Source organism: Varanus komodoensis, unplaced genomic scaffold, assembly GCF_004798865.1.
Source record: "Varanus komodoensis strain SLA01 unplaced genomic scaffold, ASM479886v1 scaffold17, whole genome shotgun sequence".
In the NCBI taxonomy this organism is placed as follows: Eukaryota; Metazoa; Chordata; class Lepidosauria; order Squamata; family Varanidae; genus Varanus; species Varanus komodoensis.
In genome coordinates, this window is record NW_025335505.1 from 7,289,831 (window position 1) to 7,313,859 (window position 24,029).

Genomic DNA, 24,029 nt, shown 5'->3' on the forward strand with positions numbered 1-24,029 from the left:
CATTTTTATGCCGCCCCATTCGCCGAAGCCTCGGGGCGGCTTACAACAAAAAGATTAAAATAACATTTTAAAATACATACAATAAAATACAAATATATAATATAAAACATACACTATAAAACAAGCCGCCCTGGCCAAATAAAATTCAATAATATTAACATTTAAAATACTGCTTAAATAAAAAGGTCTTCGCCTGGCGCCGAAAAACAAATAACGACGGCGCCAGGCGGACCTCTCTGGGGAGCGCATTCCATAACTTAGGCGCCACCGCTGAGAAAGCCCTCCTCCGAGTAACCACCCTCCTAACTTCTTCCATGGAGGGCTCCCGGAGAAGGGCCTCTCCCGCCGATCTCAGGGGGCGGCTGGGCATATAAGAATGTAAGCGCTCCTTCAGGTAACCAGGACCCAAGCCGTTTAGGGCTTTATAGGTCATTACCAACACCTTGAATTGGGCCCGGACTTCAATGGGAAGCCAGTGAAGCTGACGGAGAACTGGAGTCATGTGAACATAACGTCCAGTCCCCGTCAGCAGCCTGGCAGCTCTATTTTGGACCAATTGAAGTATCCGGACCGTCTTCAAGGGTAGCCCCACGTAGAGCACGTTACAGAAGTCCAGACGGGAAGTCACCAACGCATGTGTCACTGTCGCAAGGCAGTCATTCTCCAGATAGGGGCGCAGCTGATGAATTAGCCGAAGCTGGAGGAAAGCGCTCCTCGCCACTGCTGTTACCTGAGCTTCCAGTGAAAGCTCTGGGTCGAGGAGCACTCCCAAGCTGCAAACCTTGTCCCTAAGAGGGAGTGCAACCCCATTCAGGACAAGGTTCAATTCACCCTCTCCGAAGCTCGATCCACCAACCAACAGGACCTCCGTCTTGTCTGGATTGAGCTTCAGTTTATTGGCCCTCATCCAGCCCATTACCTCGGCCAGGCACCGGTTCAGTACAGCCACTGCCTCACCTGGATTGGTGGAAAACGAGAGGTAGAGCTGGGTATCATCAGCGTACTGATGGTTCCGCAGCCCACACCTCCTGATGACCTCTCCCAGCGGTTTCATGTATATGTTAAACAGCAAAGGGGACAAAATGGACCCCTGCGGTACTCCATGGCATAGCTGCCATGGCGCAGAGCCATAGTCCCCCAGCACCACCTTCTGGAACCGGCCATTGAGATAGGAGCGGAACCACTGCAAAGCAGTGCCTCCAACCCCCAATCCCGCAAGCCTATCCAGAAGGATACCATGGTCGATGGTATCGAAAGCCGCTGAGAGGTCCAGCAGAACCAACAGGGACGCACTCCCCCTGTCCTTCTCCCTGCACAGGTCATCATACAGGGCGACCAAGGCAGATTCAGTACCGTACCCGGGTCTGAAGCCGGACTGCAATGGGTCCAGATAATCAGTTTCATCCAAGAGTGCTTGGAGTTGTCCCGCCACCACTCGTTCTAACACCTTGCCCAGAAACGGGATGTTGGCCACTGGTCTATAATTATGGAGCTCTCAAGGTTTCGGGTAGCAACTTCCTTGACTCAACAAGCTATATCAAGACAAAAAGAAAGAGACACAGAAGGCTTAGCTAGTGGCACATTCACCATCTTGGAACTAGGCAAGGTTGCAAAGGCCATCAGCTTGCATAGATAGCCACTGAAAGAGGCAAAGTCTCCGCAAAAAGGAACTCTAAAAACAGGGCTGGCCCACTGATACCTGTACCATCAAATAATGCAGATGAGAACAATTCCATCTCTGCCATCACACTTATTGGGAGCAATACAAGAAATGAGTAATTTAGGAGCCTGTCGCTGCTCAACGCAATCAACGCAATCAAGACATACATATAGGGTGTGAGATTGGGTGTCAGGGGGAGGCTGTCAATTCAGGTGGCAACGTCCATGGCTAGGAAGGTAGGTGTGTCACATGGAAGCTTCTCTTGGTCTTGAACTTGAATTGCTTCACAAGGTGGAGTTGTGGAGAAGAGCAGCACGAGGTGATAGAGGACGACCAGGTACTAACACTCAATTCTGGGCCATGTCAATGGCAGAACCCACAACTGTACAGTCTCAATTAGCACAAGGGCAACTGGGAGCACCAGCAGAGGGTGATGACCCACCACTGCTTGTCTAAGTACAAAGGGTGGGAGTCATGTGGCCTCTAGCTGTTGTTGAACTGCAGCTCTCCTCAGCTCTTGCCGCCCCAGTCAATAGTGAGGGGTGATGGGAAATGCAGTCCGACAGCAGCTGGCGGGCCACACAGTCTCCATATATGGTCTAGTACAAGGTCATAGAGAAATATACCCTTTGTCATGGCCATAACCTCTCTTTTTTCCATTTCCAACTCACTGGAAATGTCAGCTTCTACACAAATTAATAAAGAAAAGCATTCTGAAGAGCTGGGGACCCAGCCAAATCTTCCAATCCTGTGGCTTAGCCAGCAGGCTATAACTTCATAGAAATAAATCACAGCAAAGTATACACTCTCAATGCTCTGGATATAAATCGTGATTGTTTGTGAACAACTTCCATTTACTAAAAGGATTTGGCAAGAGACACTGGGCCTGCTCAGCTCACAAAATGTATTAAAATGCTCTGGATAGAGATTAACTTCCTTGGTCTGATATTTATTGCCACTTCACTTGCACTGGAAAGGAGAACTTAAAAAACACAATACCTTACAATTAACTCAAAAGCAACTCACACTTCACTGTGTGGGTTCACGCTACAGTGCCTTTGGAAACAATGACATTATGAAATTGCAACTTGGTTATACTTCAAATGAAATAGAGAAACCTATTTTTTCCTGAATTTCTTTAGTCACACAAAGTTATCTAAGAGTTGGTAATGCTTCTGTGAAGAATGTTTGTTCTCCTGCCATCCAAATTACAGTCTGGAATAGATGTGATGTTCCCAAGCTTTCCAAATCAGAAGAAAACTGTGGGATTGTGTGGTCCCTCTCCCCAGTCCATCCCATTCTGGTCCAAAGCCATGCCCTGCTATTCTCCAGTCTCCTTCCATTTTGGTAAAACACTAATGCTAACCAGGGCTTCTGTCTAAATGGACAAACGAACAAGCCCTTGAGACTTGGGTTTGAAGGGGGGGTTGTAAATCTAATTAGGAAGTTATCTTGATTAGTATTAACCAAGGTCAGATTGATGCAGACATAACACTTAACCATGGTTGGGATATGTTCATGATCATTAGGGTACTTGTCCAATTTTTGCCAATTCGTTAACTAGAGAATAGATGGAATTTAGAGAAATATGCAAATTAAAACAAACAAACAAACACATAACTCAAAATGCATTTCTGAAAAAGCAAAATAAGTGTAATAGAGCTTACAATTTAACAAAATAAATTCTACCACTTATGGCAAGGACAAGGAAGAAGACCATTCTTTTTCCTCGGCTAACATAGTAACAGGGTAGAACAAAACAGCTTCAAAAGTAAGAAAAATATGTGTCTACCCAGCCAGTGCTGTAGAGTGCACAGTTTCCATTCTATTGGAGAGAACTGGATTCAGATCCTATGTTTATATGGCATACTGTGTTTTACATGAGTTGTCAGCTGACCTGGGTTCTTTGTGAAGGAGGCTGGGTCATAAATCAAGTAAGTAAATACTTAAGAAGAGGCCAGACGGATCAGGCCAAGGCCTACCTAGGTCAACACTGCGTCCCTCAGCACCCAACTAGGTGCCATAAGCTGGATAATAGGGCAACTACCTTCTCTCTTTGTGTGATTTCCTAATAACTGGTTTTGAAAGACATTTTGGTGTTACTATATACCCATAAGGGTAACTAATGGCAACTAATAGCTTTATCCTCCATGCAACTGTCTAATCCCCTTTTCAATCTGTCCAAGTTGGCAGCAGTCACTACATGTTGAGCCAGCTTAGCTGTGCACTTCCTCTTGTCCATCCTGAATCGCCTACTATTCTGTTTCATGGGATGAGCTCAAGTTAATACTGGGTCTCAGAAAGACAGAAACTTCTTCCAATCCACTTTCTCTACACCAAGCAGCATTTTAGAAATCCCCACTCAGTGTCTATCAGTGACGCTAAGACATTCAGTGTAGCCTACGCTCCAGAATTACTCTGAAGATAAAAATGTGTATAATCCCCGTTTTGCTGTCTAGAGCTCCTTGGAGAATACCAATATACAAATACATGCTGATATAACCTTGCTGCCCTAGGTAACACATTTATCACAAACAGAAAGGCCCTTTCAGGTAGTACTGTGAACATCTTACATGACCTCCATGGCAACCTGAATCTACCAGATCTGGCCCTTTCTAGACAGAGATAAACACGGCTGCACCAGAGTGCACCTTTGGTTGTACTAAAGACTCTCTTGCCTCAGTGTAACTTTGTTTAGCAAGCTGCTTCAGAAGAGAAGGACATCAATGGTATCGTCACTCACATTCCAAAAGATCTGCTAGTGTCTTTGTCCGCAAAGCTACTGGCCGCTTGGTCTTGTCATTTGTGATGGCGAACTCCTGCATGCCCAGTTCTTCTGCCACTTTGGCCTGTGTCCTGTTGTTGACCAGGGAGCTCCGTAACAACTATCAACACAAGAGAACCCCCATCAGGAAAACATCTTTAAAATAGTAGCCTTAGTGTGAATGTGGACTATGTCTTTCTCTTGACCAAACAGAAACAAAGTCACCTTTGCCAGGTATTGTCCTGCCCAAGTTGCTCTTCTTAACTTTCAATCTATTTGTCTTCCCTTTCCGTGTAAGACTTTTCAGCTGGGAGGCCCCATGAATCTGCTCCAGGCCCCCGTTGTTGGATTCTTGGTCAAATTCTGGGAGGCACATGCAGCTTCTGCAAGGCACCCTCCAGTCCTGTAAGGCCTTACCACACCCTCCCTAAAATGACTGTGGACCATGGGACATATCCTATGATCCCCTGTAGTTATATATTTCAGGCTAAGGGTAGAAAGCCTGGGTAGTAGCATTACCGATTTTATGCTGCTGTGAACTGCCCAGAGAAGGGCAGTTCACAGCTGCTGGGCAGTATAGAATAATAATAGAAGATAGTACTAGACTAGACTAAATTTGGTCATTTAAAATCCCTGGAACACAGTCTGGACAGTGGGCAAGAGAACAGCAAGATTTTGATCCATAAGCTAGGAACACTGTGCAAGCAAATATCACTGGCACTCAGTCCAAGGAAGAGTTTTCTCTAAAAAGGTCATGGCAAGAAGAAGCACGTCTGTTCTGTTTGCCACCTCGTGAGTGGTCCTCATTGCATGATTCCATGGCATCACCGACTGCTGCTAGAATCTGCCAATGGTGAGACTTGAGTGAGCCACATGGTGAACAGCTGCATGCCTGTTTCACAGGGAGGTTCTTTCACTCAGCCCCACAAGTTAAGGAAAAGGGATTTTCCACAGCTGCTCCTCTGGTCATGCTTTTGCCCACTGCAGGGTGGTGTGTCGCTCTAGTCTTTGTCTAGGTTTTGCGACAAGAACCATGCAATTACAAGAGCTAAGGGCAGGGTTATGAGCCATGCTGCACTCCTGAGGGTCCCAAGGTAGCTGAGAAGTTATAGGAGGAATCAAAAGAGAAATGGTAATTGATTTGGAGAAGAAAAGGGTGGACCAAGGATGATAGCACCCAGAGCCTGGGTAAGGGACTAGGAGGAGAAGAAGGACTAGCGCAGGGATGAAAATCAACTCTGAGACCTTGTGGAGCAGGGAACCACAAGGAACTTCTGGAAAGGGTATGTAAGGCAGAACTATGACTTTTGGACATAAAGACCCAAACAAGGCTTGGTGTCATATGAGTTCTCACAAGCTGGTCTCTCAACATGGTATGCTCTTTCTTCCCTAAGCACACAGGTTCTTTCCTGGTTCACAACAAATTTTGCTGGCAAGCTGGCAAGCTATGGTTTGCACTTGTCCTGAAAACCATGATTTGGCAGGAAGTCTGAGTCACTCTACTGTGCAATACTTTTCTCACTTGTGAAGTAACGTGAAAGCAGGAAGCACAGCACATTTAATTTCACTTGAAGATAAACAGTGGCGTTGCATGTTTAAAGCAACGCTGAATCGTGGGTTAGCAGTGTGAAGGTGAGCTGCAGCAAATTTGGGGGTTGGGCACTTCCTCTCCCCTTTTCTTTTAGATTAGTCATAGATTAGCAGGCTGTATAAACATGAAACTGTAGATAATCTTATCTATATTTACTAGAAACAACCCAGCTTTTGACTTGTTTCTGAAGTTACTGAAATCAAACTAAGATTAACCACAATTTGCCAGCTTTAAAAGATAAGATAAGCCATGGTTAATTAAAAAAGGTAGTAAAAGAGTCCAAACTTCTCCTTATTATTTCTCCATGAAGGAAATGGAAACACAGCCCAAAGCATGTAAATGCTAACAATGGTTTATCTTTACATCTGAAACAGTGGGCTCTTCTTTTAATGTGCATACAAAACAGAAAAAACTTCTTAACACCTGATAAAAATGCTAATAACAAAAGTGACTACAGTCCTGCTTAGATGTAACCCTCTCCAGCTGTCGGAAGGATGTTGCATGAGCCATGGCATTGGGTTGCAGATCATTACTCTCATTCTGGACCTGTAAATGTTATTATGGCTTCAGCCAATTCAATACAATTAGACTCAGCAATGTATAATCTTCCCATATTGGACAAAACAAGTTGGTCCCCAAAGAGTTCACTGTAAGAGTGTTAATTTGTTTTTAAATACAGTCATCTCTGGCAGTTAAGAATTCAGAACCGTAAGATTCACGAACCAGTTGACAGGAAGAGAGAGTCAAGTGCTTTGATTAACAGCAGTGACTTCCCAAAAGCATAAACGTGTAACTTATTGTGGGGACAACTTCTGCCATCAATCAATGACTCAAAAAGCAGAACTTAACTGCATGTTGAAATTTGCATAGGATGCGAAAAGCTGAGGAGGAGAAACTTCTGCAAAAGATTGAAAGATATGGGTAGTGGCTTGGAGAACTCAGTAATTCCATGAAATGGAAGGTGATTTGTGTATGCAACATAAAAGGGGTTTTTTTTTTTTTAAAGAAAGATTCTTTCTGTTTGATTAGATGAAAGAGAGGGGCAGGGCACTGATAAGAAATTTAGCATATAATATTTATTCAACAGAAAATGGAATGGGGATGTACCCGAGTTATGCTTAACTGAAGGTCCTGGGCAAAAGCTAGTTCAAGGGCATCAAGTAAAAAGGAGACAAATGCATTCCTAGGTCCTACCACAGTCTTTTTAAAACATTAACATGCTCTGTCTCTTCATCCTCAGGTTCAAAGAGCACACTAGGGCTCAGGTGCTAGGGCAATGACATCTGTTGAACAGAGCACGAGATGATGGTGACAGTGGAGGCAATGGAGGGCATAGGGCTGTGCCATGGCGGCCGGTATGTCAAAGCTGTCTCCCATCCTGCCACAGAAGGATTTCTAGTCCCCTTTGAAGAGAAAGCTGGGGAAAGCTGCACCTTCTAACTCAAGATCATGGCCCTCAGAGTTCCCCATCCCTGCTCTGGCCTATGAAGAAAAGCAATATATGATAATTTAGAGATGTAAAAGTGGACTTAGAAACACAGAAACAGAGTGAGTCAGAAGGGGCCTCCTGGCCATCTAGTCTGACCCCTGGCTCCCACTGGACTTGCTGGGTTCTGTTACCCTCTAATGCAGAGTTGAGCGAAATGCAGCCCACATATGCAGTTTGGCACCATTTTCTGGCAGGGATGCTGGAAATCAGCAGTTTTAATGCTACAGAATGCTGAACAGGTCAGATTTATCTTGTTTTCAAACTAAACTTGGCCCTTTTGGTGCATTACTAGGTTGGTGCAGCATTTTGTCAAGTCAGTTTCCCTCCTACAATGCCTTGTGGAGTGAGGGGAAAGCCTCTGGACACCCAAAATTCCCTGCCCCTTCTCTTGGATAACCAAGAAACTGTTTCAGCAGCCTGGAATCAAAGGGATGCCCATTCTCAGGAGCAAAGTAAACATGTGGGAGTAAACACTAAAGGAAACACTGCACTGATGTTGCTGAAGGTAAACAGCTAAAGGCTTACTCAGCCTCTTAGAAGGGAGGATGCTGGAGCAATGTAACAGCAAGGAAAAACTTAATAAGTAAATGTTATATAAAAAAACCCCAAATTACCATTAGCTCTGAACAATGACAACAATAAGCCAACATCCCTCATTAAGAGTACCTGTCCACCTTGATTGCTTTCGCATGCCATCAACTGAACAAGCATTACTTCTCCTTTTAAGAGGAACAAGTTAATCACTGTGGTTATTAAAGCTATTGATCTGTTTTAAGGAAGAAATGACATCAGGCCTGAACTTCATGAATCAAATTTCCTCGATCATGGCAGGATTCACATCTTCAAATGAACAGCACATTATTAAGAGCTGGCAGTGGACGGAGGTTGCTGGTATTAATTAAGTCCAGAATAATTCACTAGCTCTTTCTATAGGGCTTTTTCTCTTCCCAGCTAACTCTCTCACATCTCTGCCCCTGGAAAGAGTGATGGATGGTGGTCTCACCGTCAGGTGGCCTTCATGGTGATCTGGGAAATGTATGAATAAATACTCTGTGGCCACCAGCTGCATTATAGAATCGCCCAAGAACTCCATCCTCTGATTGTGGCCCCTGAAAGAAGAGGAGGCAGAGACCAATGAAGCACTTGAAAAGAAAAAACAGCCTTGTCTTGCTCTAGAACTGGATTTAAAAAGGACAAGAAAAATTAAATGGGTGTTTGCCATGCTTTAAAATATGTCACCTGTATTCCTGTAAGCCAGGTAAATGGAACAGTGAACATTTTCCTCAAGATTATTTTTCAGCAGAGAGCGCCAAAGCTTTACCTTCATAGATTCAGCTGTTGATGGGAAAGAGATTCACACATATTCCCTCATGTATGTGCGGAAAACATGTAGCCACCAACTAACTCCACCCACAATTGCTAGCTGCACATTTGATGCCGTCTGAAAGAATCCGATTTGTATATCCCTCTACACAAGTGAGAATCTTAGGCGAATCTTTCCTCAGACTGGCAGCGCATGCGCATGTGGGCATCTTTACAAGAGTGGCTTTACAAGAATGTTACTTCTTACTCTCTAAATGCTAGAACCTTCAGCAGACCCGAAAACAAAGATGTTTATACACCTGATTGGCTTATTGATGCTTGCCTTTTTATGGTCCATAGCCCATGGTCTATAATGGGATATTATTCTTATTTATGCAGCTTAATCCAAGTCTGTATCACAAGTAACTTGCAAGCTAAATATTGAACCTGGCTGTTGGAAAATTGCATGGCAGTCATCAAAACTGATTAAGAAAAAAACAATTGCATGCAAACAGTACCTATGAATGGAAATGGAAATTTATATGTGACAATGGCCACAAATACAATGTATGTTGAGCTGATCCCTAAGGTAGGGTATTAAATGAACCTTTCTAATTTGGCTCAGCAGGGTGAGAGATATGCAGCATGAAGACCCTTCTACAAAGACTGTAATGGCCCAGCCCTCTTGCAGCTCCTGAGGTGGAAGTACATGGACAGGAGTTCCTGAAACTACTCTTAATTATAACTCTTAACAGAAAGCCAAGTGAAACTTGCTTGGATATGTCTGGGTTTTCCAGGCCTTTTAGGCTGCAATTCAGATCCCTAAATTATTCACTCACTCTACTCTGGACTTGAAAGTAAGGAACTATTTGGAAAACCTTGTCTGCACATGGTGAAATCTGAGTAGGCCTTGGCTGCATGCCCTTTCTTTCCACCTGTCCCCTGCACCCTCAACAGCAAATACTGTATATTTAACTGATCTTCCTTGGCCCTAGGCAATGGAATTTCTTATAGAGTTGGAGCATGCAAGCTTGAAGCCCATGCCCTGATCTTGCTACATGCAGGGGAAAACTCTTAGCAGCCTCTTATCAATATACGCATGATATAGATTTTTTAAAAATCCAATCCAATCCAATCCAATCCAAACCAAACCAAACCAAACCAAATCTCACAGAGTCAGATGGTTAAATCCCACTGTCCTCAAAGTAAAGGCCCGGGCCAGAAGTCGAACATGAGTAAAAATGACTCCAATGGCATCTTCAAACTCAGTCAGTTTCTGAAGGACAGGAGACGTCTCAATCAGCTGTCGGTCAGTATGGGATTCTTGCAGCTGTAAATAAACATGAAAAATGAGGACAGCAAGATACCATGAACTGCAGAAGAAAGATTTATGGCCCAGCCTGAAAGCTCATGCAAAGACGGGGGGAAAGCACAACCGTGTTTCAATCCCACATTAACTGAAGGGGATTGGAACTGAAAAGAAAACTGCCTCAGCTGTGGCACTGAAACAAGTGAAAGAGACATTTGGAGCGATCATGCCACCTTAATAAAGCAAGAATTGAGTCTGAATCCCTTTTAAGGTAGAAAGAGGAGGGATAATTCTGATGTCCCTTAAAACAAAGTTTCAACACACAATTACGTTATTTAATTTAAGAGCACTTTGTTCAAATTAATATTGAAAGTGACCAGAGGTAGGCACATGTTGCATATGGTCAGATTCAGTAAGGAAGGCAAAACTGTTCAAGACTATCCAAAATGTCTTTTGGAAAGAGGGAGGGCTCTATGTGGCTGTGATGTCCCTTCTGTGGAACATTCAACCCAGTAGTAGCTTACTTGATGTTTACATCTGCCATCCCAAACACAGCGACTTCCAACAATAAAACCTGGCAAAAGGTTAGAACAAGTACACAGTCTGAAAGGATAAATTCAAAAGATGTGTCTTCACACCCTTCCTCAAAGCTGTGGGAGTGGAGGCCAACTGTAGTTTTTGGGAAAGCACATCCCATAATTTGAGACACAGAATAAAGTTTTTTCATGCAGGCCCACAGGACTGGTGCCCCAGTGGGGCATCTCGTAAAGATTTTAAGAGCTGGACAGGGAAATGGACAGGGCAACCCTTACATAGCCAGGGCTTTAAAGGTTGAAACCAAGAGAATGAATTAAGCCTGGAAGGGAACCAAGGTACAGGTCCCTTAAAGCAAGCAGAATAAGGTCCCAGTACTGTGCCCCATTTTATACCCATGGAGTTTCCAGACACTCATCAGAAGTAGCTTACATACTGCACATTCTAACAACCTAAGTATGATGCAACCAAGGCTTAGATGACTGCTGTCAGATCACACCAGGAAAAGTAACACCTTGCACATTAAATGTGAATGCGTGCCTTGACATCTCTGCTAACTGATGATCCAGGAAATGGTAGGGTTGAGGACCTGATCCATCAAGGAAAGAGCAATCCCTTCCAGAGCAGGCTGGATTTTAATCTGTGTGCCAGGCTTGCTGTTGGCCAGCTACACCTCTGACTTGTCTGGATTTAGACACAACCTGTTCATCCTCGCTCAGCTCATCCCTGAATGCAAGGGCTAGTGAGGAAAACGACGAGGTCATGATCTCCTTGTGCCACCAACCTGCTGGTGTCCCATGTAGCCACCTTGGGATTAACATCTGCTTCCCAATTTATACGTGCCCATTTTTGCACATAGATCCTACAAACTACCTGCCTACCCTTTAGCCCGAAGGCTTGACAGTTGCAGGCACAAAAATTCACAAAGACCATGCCTATGTTAAACGTGCAGAGGTGTCAGCACAGCTGAATGCCAGTAAAAGGCATCTTGGGAACAAAAACATAAAGTAATAAAAAGAAAAGCAGTCTGAAATTTGCCAGTGAAAGGAAGACACTTACTTGGAGAGGGTGTAGTGGATAATGAAGCCATACTTCCCGCAGGTCCTGCAAACATCGAGAGACACTTTTAAAGCTCAAGGGAGTCATTTAACAAATTCCACATTGCTAAATAAAATGTCATTCTGTGAAATGCTGAAATGGTTTCAGATGCTGACTCTGCTTATTGCAAATTCAATAGTGCTGGCAAACTAATTTTTAAAAAGCAGGTATTCTCCGCTCAGACTGCCTGTAGTGCTTCCATTTAGCTCATGTCAATTAGGCAGAGGAAGAACACACACAATTCTTGAACTACATAACAGGTTTACACTTTTTTGCTGAAAGTTGTGTTACTAAAAGACAAGGGCAGTAATCCCAGCCAACAGTAATTCTAGGAAAGAACAAAGATCAGAAAGAGGCAAGATTGCCATACCAGACAAATCAACTGATAGTGACAGTATCGTATGATTATATTATAATCATGCACAGAAGAGAATGACAGAGCAATGTGCACATCCCAGGGCTGTGTGAAGCTGAGGGTGTGAAGATCAAAGGGTGTGGCACCTACCAGGAATACAGCCTGCTGCAATGCCTGCCAGGCCACAAATTAAGCCATACCTTGTCATTAAAGAGCAGGCGTCCAAACAGTTGTTTGGCTTCTTCAAGACTTCCCTCCAGGTAAACTGCCCCTGTGTGACAGAGTTGGCACAGGAAACATCTGCATTAGCCATTCTGGGTTACCCTGGAGAGCAAACGGCAGTCCTGAAACTGGAAGCGATGCGCAAGTGTGCTTCAGTTTCACTCCTCTGGATGTCCAGGAAGACTGAGTAAGATGGCCAATGCACGGGGCCAGACATTTGGTCAAGGGATACCATAGGCCATGCGATCCAGTCGCTAACACACAACAGGACTGCACAGATCTGAGGCGTGCAGCACCTGGCCCACAGGTCGTATGCAGCCGCTACTTACCCCCCCCCCCGCCCGCAATTGGCTTTTTAAAAAAGACATGTTGGCATTTTAAAACCCCTTTTGATGCTCTGTCGTTTCTACAGAACACCTGAGGGGTCAAAAATAGCTTGCTAGCAAGCTAATCTTGACCCTTTGGACACTCCATAGTGGCTCTTCTATTTCGTTCTAGTACTGTGGAGGGAAGTTTGCCACTCAGGCAAGGTCTGAAAATGGCTGGATTACTATTTGGTCTTTTAGAAACTGCTGCAGAAGGAGGTTCTGTTGCATGCCTGGGTGAAACATTTTTCTACCCAACGCTCCCTACAACTAGACAATTCATATGAAATCTATCCTAAGTTAAGGTGCCTTGCTGTAATGAGCCTCTTTCATTTTTAGGTATGCTTCAGGGAATGGAGTACACGATTCTTTTGCTGCTTCTTTATAAATGCCATCCAAGGGCTGCTGTCCGTTCCCTCAAAAACATTCTACCTCTTCTGAGCAAAACATGTTCAGCACCTGCCCAGTGTTTCCACCTTAAATCAAGGGACCCCTGATTCCTTAAAGCAGCTGCAATTACATTCCAGCCAAGGGGAATTCTTTGCTCCTGTGATGGAGCAAAGCCACCACCAACTGTGCCGCTACCCCAGCTCTGCCCGGGGAGATAACAGGCTGAGCAAGGTGGCTTCTTGCTGTTGCAGGCCCTTGAAGCAGATCTCAGAGGGAACCACTTCCTTCTGGTCTTCTGGGGTCTGTAATGCAGTGCCTGTCCCATTCCACTTGAGCATCACGGCACGTCCCTAAGACACTAAATCAAGGACTCATAACTTAAAAGAATGTCTAGATGATTAAGCATCTGTACTGGGGAGACAAGAGGCACTTGAAGGAAGCCTTGCTGGGGCTGGGAAGAGCAGCCATTCCTCCCTGTGAGAGCATCACTGTGGTTATCTCAAGAGATAACAGAGGGATTCTCTTGGGAGGCAGGCCTTGAAGGCTGGCTTGATTGCTCAGAAGAACTCCCAGAGTTCTGCAAAGGCCACTGTGACAATTATAGTGCGAAACACGCCACAGCACACACCAAAACCAACTTGGCCCCCCTTTTACCAGGTAATGAGCCAGTGTATTTTTCTCACATAACCCTGCACAGAATGAAACAACTTTGGCCTGTGACAAATGATAAGTTTATCAGAACACCACTAGCCTCATGCCACCACATCCAAAGAGCTGAAACATTTGAACTGTACTGCAAATACATATCTGTCCTCCCCCACACTTTCTTTTTTAACATTAAACATCAAAACCCTTGTGAAGAGCAAAGCTGATTTTAAAAATGACTGCTTTGCTTCCTTATCTTGATCCGATGAAACACAATATTGCCCAAGGCAGACCCCATACAGCTGTGTTACCTCGTAGTTTAAAAAATAAAAAAGGCTAGAATGCATCTTCTGAAGGAACACAAAAAACCATGAGGATACAAGGCAGGATATTTATCATGTGCAGCCTGGTTCAGCATGGTTTACTCCTTCTCCTTTGCCACTGAGATCAGTGGAGGAGCACTTGCTCTGCAGACATCTCCAAGCATGACTGGAAGACAGCTCCCGCCTGAGCCCTTGGAGAACCGTTTCCCGCCAGTGCCAAGAAGAGCGGGTTGATGGACCTGTGGTCTAGCTCAGCCTGCGGTAGCCTTCTATGTCTCTCTTGTCACCAGCTGGGCTTCCCCACTTTGCATTACCAAAACACAGACCGTTCTTGGTAAAAACTCCTTATCCTCCAATGCACTTCCAGTAAGAACAACCAGCAAGGAGTCTCTGAGCATGCACAGAGTGGTACACTGAACCCAATCTAACAACTACTTCCCAGCAACCCTCCCTCTGGGATGTCATTTTAGGAGACAGGCAAGCTTCTCCTCTGCTGCCCCTCTAGTTGGTCAGCCCATCTCTCCTGACAGCACATCACAGGGTCAAGAGTTGTGCCAGGCCTGGCTGGCTGCGGGAGTTCATCTCCTGAACCCCCTCCCCCCCCCACATTTATAAATCCTGACTATTGTGAACGTCTACCTGAACCTCTTGGGAGGATGCCTTTGAGATAAGCCCCTCCACTTCTTCCATTTCAGCCTCTGCGAATTCTGGTTCCCGAGGCCCTCAGCTGCCTGACGTTGGAATGAGTGCCAAGAAGAAATGTCCCCAACCTTCCCATCATCTATGCACATTATCTCCCATCTCCCACTTTAGCGAAGGGGAGAAGTTAGACTAACAGGAGGTTCGAAGAGGCACAATGAACAGGAAGGGGGGAAGGCAGATGCGGATCAACAGACAAACAGTAACAAATGATTCAGCATTCCCTTGCCTTAAAAACTGCATGGTTAAAAGGAGGAAAGTTTGGGAGAATCGGGACTGTGGGGACTCTTTGCGGGCTCTGTTCAGTGCTCAAAACAAAATGTTGGACTCAGAATTCTTTAATTCCAGGTTTCAAGTAGAAAGGGTGTGGCTTGTGCCTTCGCAGTATCTTCTATGACCCAGCAGCCTACAGAGGGTCTCCTCACCACAGCTCTTTCCCTGTGAACACGAGAATGTCATGCTGTTTCAGCTGGCTGGCATTTACCAGGCTTCTGGGTGACTCATCTGGACCAAGCCATCATTTATCAACTCTTCTTTGCCATTTTATTTTTCCTTGGGTTTCTACCACACCCTTCTCTCCACAGGTTCCCACCCCTACCCCATCTTCTTTATTCAGACATCTTTGAAACAACATTTCCATTTTTGGAGGCTAGGTTGTACCTGTGTGTATGTTTTGAATAATTCATCTTCTTTTACTGGTGTTCATCTTGGTGCCGTTTATTCATAATCTGGCTATGCTAATCTGGTTCCCATTTCTCATGCAGCATCCTTCATTTTTGCTGCTTTATTAAACTGTCGTTCTGTAGTTAATAAAGCTGTTGTACTTAATGACCTTGCTATCTCTTATCGTTTTTCTTGTTTTGCTCTTATTGAAACATGGATTTTCCCATTAAATGCTGTTACTCCTGCTGCTCTTTCATCTGGTTCCGTTTCTTTTTCCCACCTTCATCAGCCAATTAGTGTGGGGGGTATGATAGGGGTTCATTTCTTTCTTTTCTTCCCCATTTGTCAGTTTCATCTTATAGTTTTCTCCCCCTGAATATCACAGAATTATATTTTCCTTTGAACTCTGCTTGTCTGTCATTTGTTGTCCATTGGGCTCATTTCCTTTTCTCTGTGCAATATTGAATCCCGGCCCTTTCTTTTCTTGTCCTTTTCATTCCCAGTTGTTATAACATCTCACTCTAATATCTACCTTGATTCCAATGCTTAGTCTCTCATCCAATAGTGTATTTCACTTCTTACCTCTTTTTATTAGTTTGTACCTTCAGATTTTGGTTTAACTCTTCCACGCACAGAACAGAACCACTTTTGTTTCTAGCCTTATTTTTAATACTCCTAGGACAAGAACAGGGAACTTTGTCCAGGGAACAGCCCAACTTCCAATCCGGGAAAGATCTTGAGGGGTGGATTCCATTATGGCCTGGGCTAATGTGATTCTTAACAATGTTGAGCCTATTTAGAGCAGACACTCAAGCCTCTAGATGTCTGCTCAGAAGAAGGCAGGGCCAATTCCCTTAGCAGCACTTTGCACTGACATCCCAGCTACGAAGCCTCAGCATGTCCAGTCAGAAACTAGGAGGTCAGAAGCTCCCCTTGCCTGCTTTACAGGGCAAGAGTACACATGTCTGCTCAGAAGAAAGCTCCACTGTCCCTGGTTGTGCTTATACCCAGACAAGGGCATATGAGATTGTACCTGTGTGTTCCTTCTTCTCTATGGTCTTGTGGTCCTTTACTCCTCGGCTGGGTTCACACATCTCAACATGGAACCCTTTGTGGTTACCATGATCATACCGTTCTTTACTCTGAGGCTCGTGGTGGGGGTGACTGGGGAAGGGCTTCTTCGAGACACGTCTGTGGGGGTCAGTGGAGGAATCAGCTGAGTGGCACTCCCCTCAACCCAGCAGTGCCACCCAGCCGATTCTCACCTCTCACAGGTGCACATGCAGGGGGCAGCAGGAACTAAGCTGAGTGCTGCTGAGTGAGCTGACTGGTGATCTCTTGCTTCTGTCCCAAAGACATTCAGAGTAGGAGCCAGGCAGAGCTGGGTCACCTCTAGTAACTACGCAAACCGGCAGCTGCAAGTACAAATCTGGATGCTGGGCAAGGCTGCTTTTGCCAAGCACCTCTCTGGTTCTGGCCTTCAGACTACTAGGTCCAAATGACACAACCTGGTATAGAGAAACCATAGAACAAATGACTGTTTCTTCTTGTGGTTTCTAAAGACCATACCTACAATGCTAAAACACCATTCAGGTTTCAGACTTCAAGACAGACAAACAATGGTAAAAAACAACATGGTTTTTCATGTGTAAATCCTCTCTTTGTCAAACCCCAAATCCTATATTTTATTAGTCTATTGCATCTTTTCCCCTCTTGTTTAGAATAGCACACAGCCTGATATTAGATGGTCTTCATTTTTTTCATTTTTAGGTAGCTTATTCTCTGACCTTTACCCATTAGTTGATTTGCTTCCATTCCCTAAATCTTATTGTGTCCTAATTTATTCACTAATTTTCTGTAATTGAGACTGTGGACAAGGCCTCTGCAATTTCATGCACTGTACGGTATGCTGCTTTGAAAGTACTTTAGGAATACTGTTACTATTGCTCAGAATAACAAAGCTGAAAAACTTGGTCATACAACCAAAGTCTGGGGTAATTCCTAGCTTTAGAACTGAAGAACTGCTTTGCTGGATCAGACCAAAGGTGAGCATTTCAACATTCTGTTCTGGATTGTATTATCTTTCCTGACTTCATAAATTATGGTTTCTTATTATCCTTTTTTTTTAAATTGGCATTTAGCCAGAGCTTGCCAGTTTGGATGTGATGGGAACTCTGGCTTAAAGCCAACTGGAAATGAAGCTCCAAAGCTGGAGGAGTGCAGCGGCTTTATAAACCACGATCTTATTAATCCAGAGTTCCCAATTATAACCAAACCGGGAAACTGGCTTAATGTCAGTTAACAAACCTAGAAAACAAGAAAGGAACTCATCCCATACTATGTGGGGAGGAGTGAAGGAGAAACACCCGTGCTCATTCCTCATTGTTCTACCTCTGAACACGGAGGTTCCATTTCACTGCCACAAGCAACTGCCTTATCCTCTGTGAATTTGCCGAGTGTCTATCACACTTTATGGCAGCAAATTTCACTAGAAGAAACTGCATATGGTGACATGATGCCGCCAAAATTCAACATAACAACAAAGAAGCCAAAGGAAAGATATCTTACCTATTAGCGCTTCAAAGCAGTTGGCCATTGCATGGCGCAAATCTGATTCACGGCACAGATCAGGCCCATGAGCATAAAGCATAAATCGATCCAGTTCCAGCTTCTAAAAAAGACCAAGATAGTTTTTGTGCCGTGGAAAAGACCCACAACTGCAGATCATGTATTTACTCTGGAGAAACACAGGAACAAAAATGGCCAGGGATATGCACATATTCGGGCAGCTCTTGGCAGCCTGCTCAGCACTCAAGGTCACACTATCAACATATCATGAGCCAAGCAGCCACAGCTAATTGACCTATTTACTTGCACATAATTATTATAATCTGCACAACATTTTGATGAATGTAGTGGATGCTGAACCACAGTCGATGGAAATGTTGCATTAAGCCCAGAGGACTCATATTCCAAAACTGTTATTCTCAGAAACAGACACTAGGCTTGGTCCTTTAAAACATCTTCACAAAGGGACACAAAAATGAGCTGAAATATGACAGAAGCATGTTTTAAAGGAGCCGTCTTGGTTTTCGTGTATTAATCCTATGAAGACAGGTCTATGTTCTGTGGATGGGGAAACCAGAATTGCATTGTTCCATCCAAACACCACCCCTACTGTGCTAACTCTGCTCTCAGACCTTCCTGATATCCACACTTCAGACACTGCATACACATCAGTGTTCATGTGTACACACCTGAGTGTGTGCAGGTCTCAGCTACATGATCTTTTGCCCTTACACTTGTGACTGGTAAGGATTGTGCACAGTGGGACTACACACATTTATTTGAGTATCGATATGCAGCACATAGGCAGGTCCAGGGCTTGCTGATGGGAAGTTCATTCCCCGAACTGTGTACAGGCTGAAAGTCTGCAAAGGGCTTTCAAAAGCGCTACTGTTAGATGTTTAAATCAAAATTTCCCCACTTCTCAGAAAGAACATGAGGAAGAGGATCTATTCCCAAGTTAATGTTAACAGCTTTGCTCTTAAAGCCCATTTTAAGTAGGTCTGCATCACATTTAACTTGAGAAGAGTTAGATCTATGTCTGCTATTTCAGTGCAAAGACATATTTAAGGCAAAGGAGAGCAACACATGCAAGTGCACAGAGTTTGGATCCACTGAATAAATGATCTGACACGGAAAAGAATGTGCACTCAACTGTTCTCAAGTTCAGCCCAATGTTCATCTTTTAAACAACTATTTTGGCTATTTATAGAACAATTCACCGCTGCAATTTAGACCTGGGTCAGTGAAAAGAAAGAGAAGACCCAGCCTAAGAAAAAGGATTGTAAAAGTAAACCGTACTCTGGGGCCCTGCGCAGATACAATGCTGGATACACGTTTTGCCAACTGTGAACAACAGTGACCCCCCCCCTTGGTTTCCAGCGCCAGCTATTGTTCTGTGTTAGGCGTCTGGTCCCTTCTGTCCTTCCCTCCTTCCTTCCTGCCCTCTGGTTTCAAACCTCAGGACAATCCTTTGAAAATGCAGCTCTTCTCTTGGGATTCCACAGATAACAGAGCAGTCTGACCTCTAAGTAGTCTTCTACCAAAGCTGAAGAAGAGAAGCCTCTGCTCACATAAAGAGCAGAATCCAAACTGGAAGCTTCCTGGCAGTCCCTCCTTCTCAGTAAAGCTTCTGGCTCTACCCTCAGGGTGGGTCTTGCTGCTTGAGGACAAGACGATGCAAATGGTAAAGCCTCTCCAACTGAGCAGCTTGTTCCTCTGAAGGCCTCCCGACAGGCTCAAGGGAGAGTCTCACACCTGTTCCCACTCCCCTCCTGCACCATGGCTTTCTTGTAAACCAGTGACTGCAGCTCTGACTTGAAGTTGCAGCTCTTTGCCCACCTTAGTGATGCCAAAATCTGGTCAAGGCTAGCAGCAGCTTGCATGGGCACACAGATAATGTGAAACCACAGGAAAAGAGGGGCAAGGGTTCACCAAGGCTTGTCCCTGATTTTTTACATGAAGCCAGAATTACTTTATGGCTTAGAGGAAGAAAAGGAGTGGATTGCTGGTTACGAAGAAGTTGGAAGTGAATTTAGCTAAAGAAGGCCATCATCTTATATGCTATTGCTTAGCTGAAGAAGTACAGCAGACAGGCAGACAGACATGCAAACAGAAGCATAAGAAAAATAGGGAACTAGGCAAACCGAAACACCCTACTGCTTCTCAGAATAGGTCCTAATGATTTTATTTCCCTGTAGCTAATACAGCAAATACCTCCAAGATCAAGAGAGAAAAGTTGGCATTACCCCACAGCTCCATCTAGTGTTTCCTTTGCTTCCAAGTACAGACTGCTCCAGAATCTCTAAGTCTTAAATCAGAGACATTATGCAATGCATGCTAATTCTGGGGCAGAAATGTACTCCAGCTTTATTAGATTTCCCCTTTTATACATTAATCTTACTTGGCAGAAAGTCACTTCAGCGTTTGAAAGGCAAAAGGAAGGCAGGAAGACCTGTGTACATCAGAAGAGTTCCTTCTGTACCGGGGCAGGTTCCTATGAACCAAGCTCTCATTCATTTCCTCCTTCATTCCCTGGGAGTATCTTTAATGGGTAAGAGTGAAGAACCAAAACAGGACAGATCTATGTCCTAAAAAAGCCCAATTTTGATTTGAAAAACAGCACTGAGGCATTTGCTGAAAGCCTATGGACAGTGCAGGGTACAGAAAATCACCCATACAGTCCCAGTTATAGACAGAGAGAAACTACCTCCAAGAAGCAGTATCGGGTTGAATTTAAGCTTCCTAAGTGTCAGTTTTGGGGTTAACATCTTATTATCGCCCCTTCCTACTTTTGAAAAGGAGCACTATCCCTCTTCAGGATTGCCTGGTTCTAGAACAACAAAATGTGGAAAAATCAAGGGGGTTGTGTGAACCCCCTTGTATACAGGCAATACACTGTATGTCTTTAACATAGTCAGTGCTTTGGCCTTGAGTTCGGAGGAGCACGGTGATGTGGTGATTTTCCAATGCCACCATCATCTGGCTGCATGTACTAATGGCTTGCAAGCCTATCTCAGTTCCTCTTTCCTATCCTTCTGGAACACGGTAGGGTCAGGCTGCAAAGATATGGCTTCTCCCACAAAGTACATGATAGTGCTTAAATTCGGTCCATGCCTATCCTGAGGAATAATCAACTTGGATTGAGAATGGGAAAGTAGTGCAAGAGAGCTAGAAAGATACCATCCAAGTGTCTTTAAAAATCCAGAAAGAAAGGTTCCAACTGCAATAAGAGGTAAGTTGAGAAGAGAAACCTGCAACTCTCTGCACTTGCGTGAGTGATTCACTGAAGAATGCCAGCCTGGATTTCAAGAGCAAACCCTAAATTTGGGAGAATATGAAATGCTACTGCCTTGAGAGCTTTTTGTAGCTGAATTGGAGGGGAATAAATCTGAAGAGGAAGAAAAAAATACAGATGAGCAGATGGGAGAAAATGCAAACCTCCCTGCTTTATATTAATGGCTTGCAAGAATAACAGCCTCAATGTGTTTGCTGGGCTTCGTTCAGGATGAAAAACAGCGATGGGTGGGCAGACGGTGTCATGGGGTGATTAAAATGGAAGGAAAGGGACTTCAAGGACCCCAAGAAGTATAAGGGAGAATCGATGAATGATGCATCTTTGGGAGCATAAGTGGCACTGGTTAAAGGAAAGCAAATTGAAAGATCAATCGCAAGCCCTTTGGGCAGTAAGCAAGTCACTTCTATGTTTTTAGTAGCATCCTGGATGCCAGTAAATCTTTCAGTAGTTTAAATACAAGGCAGGCTTTGCTTTATGGTTGTGCTCAGAAGCAGTTTAAAGATACAAAAGCATGGGTTACAGATAGAGGCCAGGATGATAAGTGTGCCCACATATGCACAGAAGAGGGCTCCTGATCGTTTTTGAGTGCAATTACTTGTACTACAGCAAGTATCTCAAGGTAGGGCCCCATTCCTTTAGAACTGGATTTCTAGGTGGAGAGTAGCATTGTAGAAAAAGCCCATGTACATGTGCTGCTCCTTGGACCTTGGTCAGAGTTGCCAGGTTTGTGACAGATCTCTGGACAAATCCAGAAGATCACACATGCACCAGGACCTGGAAGGTCAGGGCAACATGAGGACGCATGTGGATTTCCATTCATGCAGTGGGATTCCTAATCCTCTCCTCTCCTTGTGCCTCACATCTGCCCTGGCGAGGGGTGCTGCAAGCTGGAGGAAATTGCTCCATCAGTGCTGCCTGCTTCTCTGGGGGATAGACACCATCACTGAGAAGGTGAAACTCTTCCTACATGGAGGGAGGGAGCTGGGAAAGGGCACCAGGAAGACTGTTGACTGGAATATTGCTGCCCGAGCAGAAGGCAAACAGCAGTGCATAAAGTTACACAGAAATGCATAGAAAGAAAATGGTTAGCTCATGGCATAGATTTTGTTTAAGAAGCAATCCTATTTTAGATGGATTCCCACCCACCCTAGAGTTGTGTAGCAATTACAAAAGCTGTTCTTCGGTTTTATTAATGGAATAGGGAACTTCTGTAAGCTTCTTCTGGAGTCTAAAATATTAGTCATTGTCACCAATAGGGCAGTTGTGCTGTTATGGAAACCCATTATGACAGCTCTGACCTTCTCACTTTGATCTACTTAGAATAGGTCCAGCATTCCAACATTCTGTTATTACAGTGTTTTACAAGGGTCTTTGACAACATTATTTACTGTAATGAATTGGTGATAAAAGCAGACTACAAGTAGTCTTCAACCTTTTAACAGGCTGCCACCTTCATTCTCAAATCACTTCGTGTTTTTCTCTACATGCCCTTTCCCCCTCCAGTCCTCCCCAGTCTGGTGTCCTGCAGATGTTTCAGATGCAAATTCCCAGAGCTCAGAGACTATGGGCCTTGTCCACAATCTGGTGGACACCAGATTGAGGAAGGGAGATTCTCTCTGCCTCTCTTTCGTGCTTCTCAATTTTTCTTAAAAAAAATTCTGAACCAAATGCCATGTGTGCTGGAGGCATGGAGTCACAGAACACAGGCTACCAACTGAAGACCAACGGATGATATGATTTTTTATGTACTATTTATTTAGTATAATTTATTATGTACTATTGTATTTCAATGCATTTTATCATGTTGTAAGCCGCCCCGAGGTTTCGGCAAGGGGCGGCATAGAAATGTTATAATAATAATAATAATAATAATAATAATAATAATAATAATATTTCTGAGCTCTCATAATATAAAATAGATGGATATTAAACAAAACGTTCTGGGGGCTCTCCCTACCTTTACCATCTCCTTCTCAGCTCCTGTTCACATTCATCACTGTTATCAGTACTACTTCACATGCGCATTGTAATGGAAGTGATCCATTCTTCTTCATTAAGTTGGGGGAAATGGCTATAGGTAACATGAATGGTGCACAAAAGAGAAAGCTTAACAGGCATTGTGAGGCTGAACTTCCTGGGAGATGCCTCCTGCTAAGGACCTTCCGTAAATTCCTAACACTACAGTAATCTAAAATCACCATTCAGAGACCCCCTTGGGGCAGCTGCAAGGCCTCTCTTGAGCTTGAGGGGTATCCACCTGGGTGCTGCTCTAAAAAGAGCAAACGCAGAAGCTCTGCTAGATATTAAGTGCTTGCAGTGTGGCTACAGCAACAACGCAGTTGAGGATTTTAATCAATGTGCGATGCATCCAAGTGTCACTGCTAATCCAAGTTGAGACATGAGAAAAATAATTGGTCATACCTTGGCCAGCATGGCAAGATGCTGGTTCTGAACGATGGCAGTGCGGTAGGTTGCTAGCCCGCCTTCCTCTAAGCTGGGAAATAGGTAGTACAAATGAACACTGGAAATAAAAGAAAGGAGAAATCAAAGATAGATCAAAATGTCCTCAAATCCCAATAACATTTGATAGGGGCTTCCACCAACTATAAGGATCCACTGGGTTTCCCACACAACTCTGGTAAAGTCTGGATGTCACAGCCATGTGAGATGGACCACTGAGGCCAATGATTATGATCCCTGTGCTTCTGAATGCTGCCCCCCACCCTCTCCCAGGGGTGACGTTTGCATGGGAAGAAA

The 24,029-nt window shown here is 44.2% G+C and overlaps 1 protein-coding gene across 3 annotated transcripts in view; it reads right to left on the bottom strand.

The window, feature by feature from the left end:
- Nucleotides 1-24,029, bottom strand: part of DROSHA (drosha ribonuclease III) — a 103,124-nt gene that overhangs the window by 15,186 nt on the left and 63,909 nt on the right. For 2 of the 3 annotated variants that reach the window (XM_044426454.1, XM_044426453.1), the window contains 7 exons: nt 23,694-23,793; nt 17,978-18,080; nt 12,303-12,373; nt 11,709-11,753; nt 9,979-10,136; nt 8,508-8,613; nt 4,404-4,545 (listed from right to left, as the gene is read on the bottom strand). In XM_044426454.1, the coding sequence (XP_044282389.1) occupies nt 4,404-4,545; nt 8,508-8,613; nt 9,979-10,136; nt 11,709-11,753; nt 12,303-12,373; nt 17,978-18,080; nt 23,694-23,793 (725 nt within the window). Of the gene's footprint in view, nt 1-1,430; nt 1,533-4,403; nt 4,546-8,507; nt 8,614-9,978; nt 10,137-11,708; nt 11,754-12,302; nt 12,374-17,977; nt 18,081-23,693; nt 23,794-24,029 lie in introns of those variants that run through there. The other variant, XM_044426455.1, reaches the window with a different exon arrangement.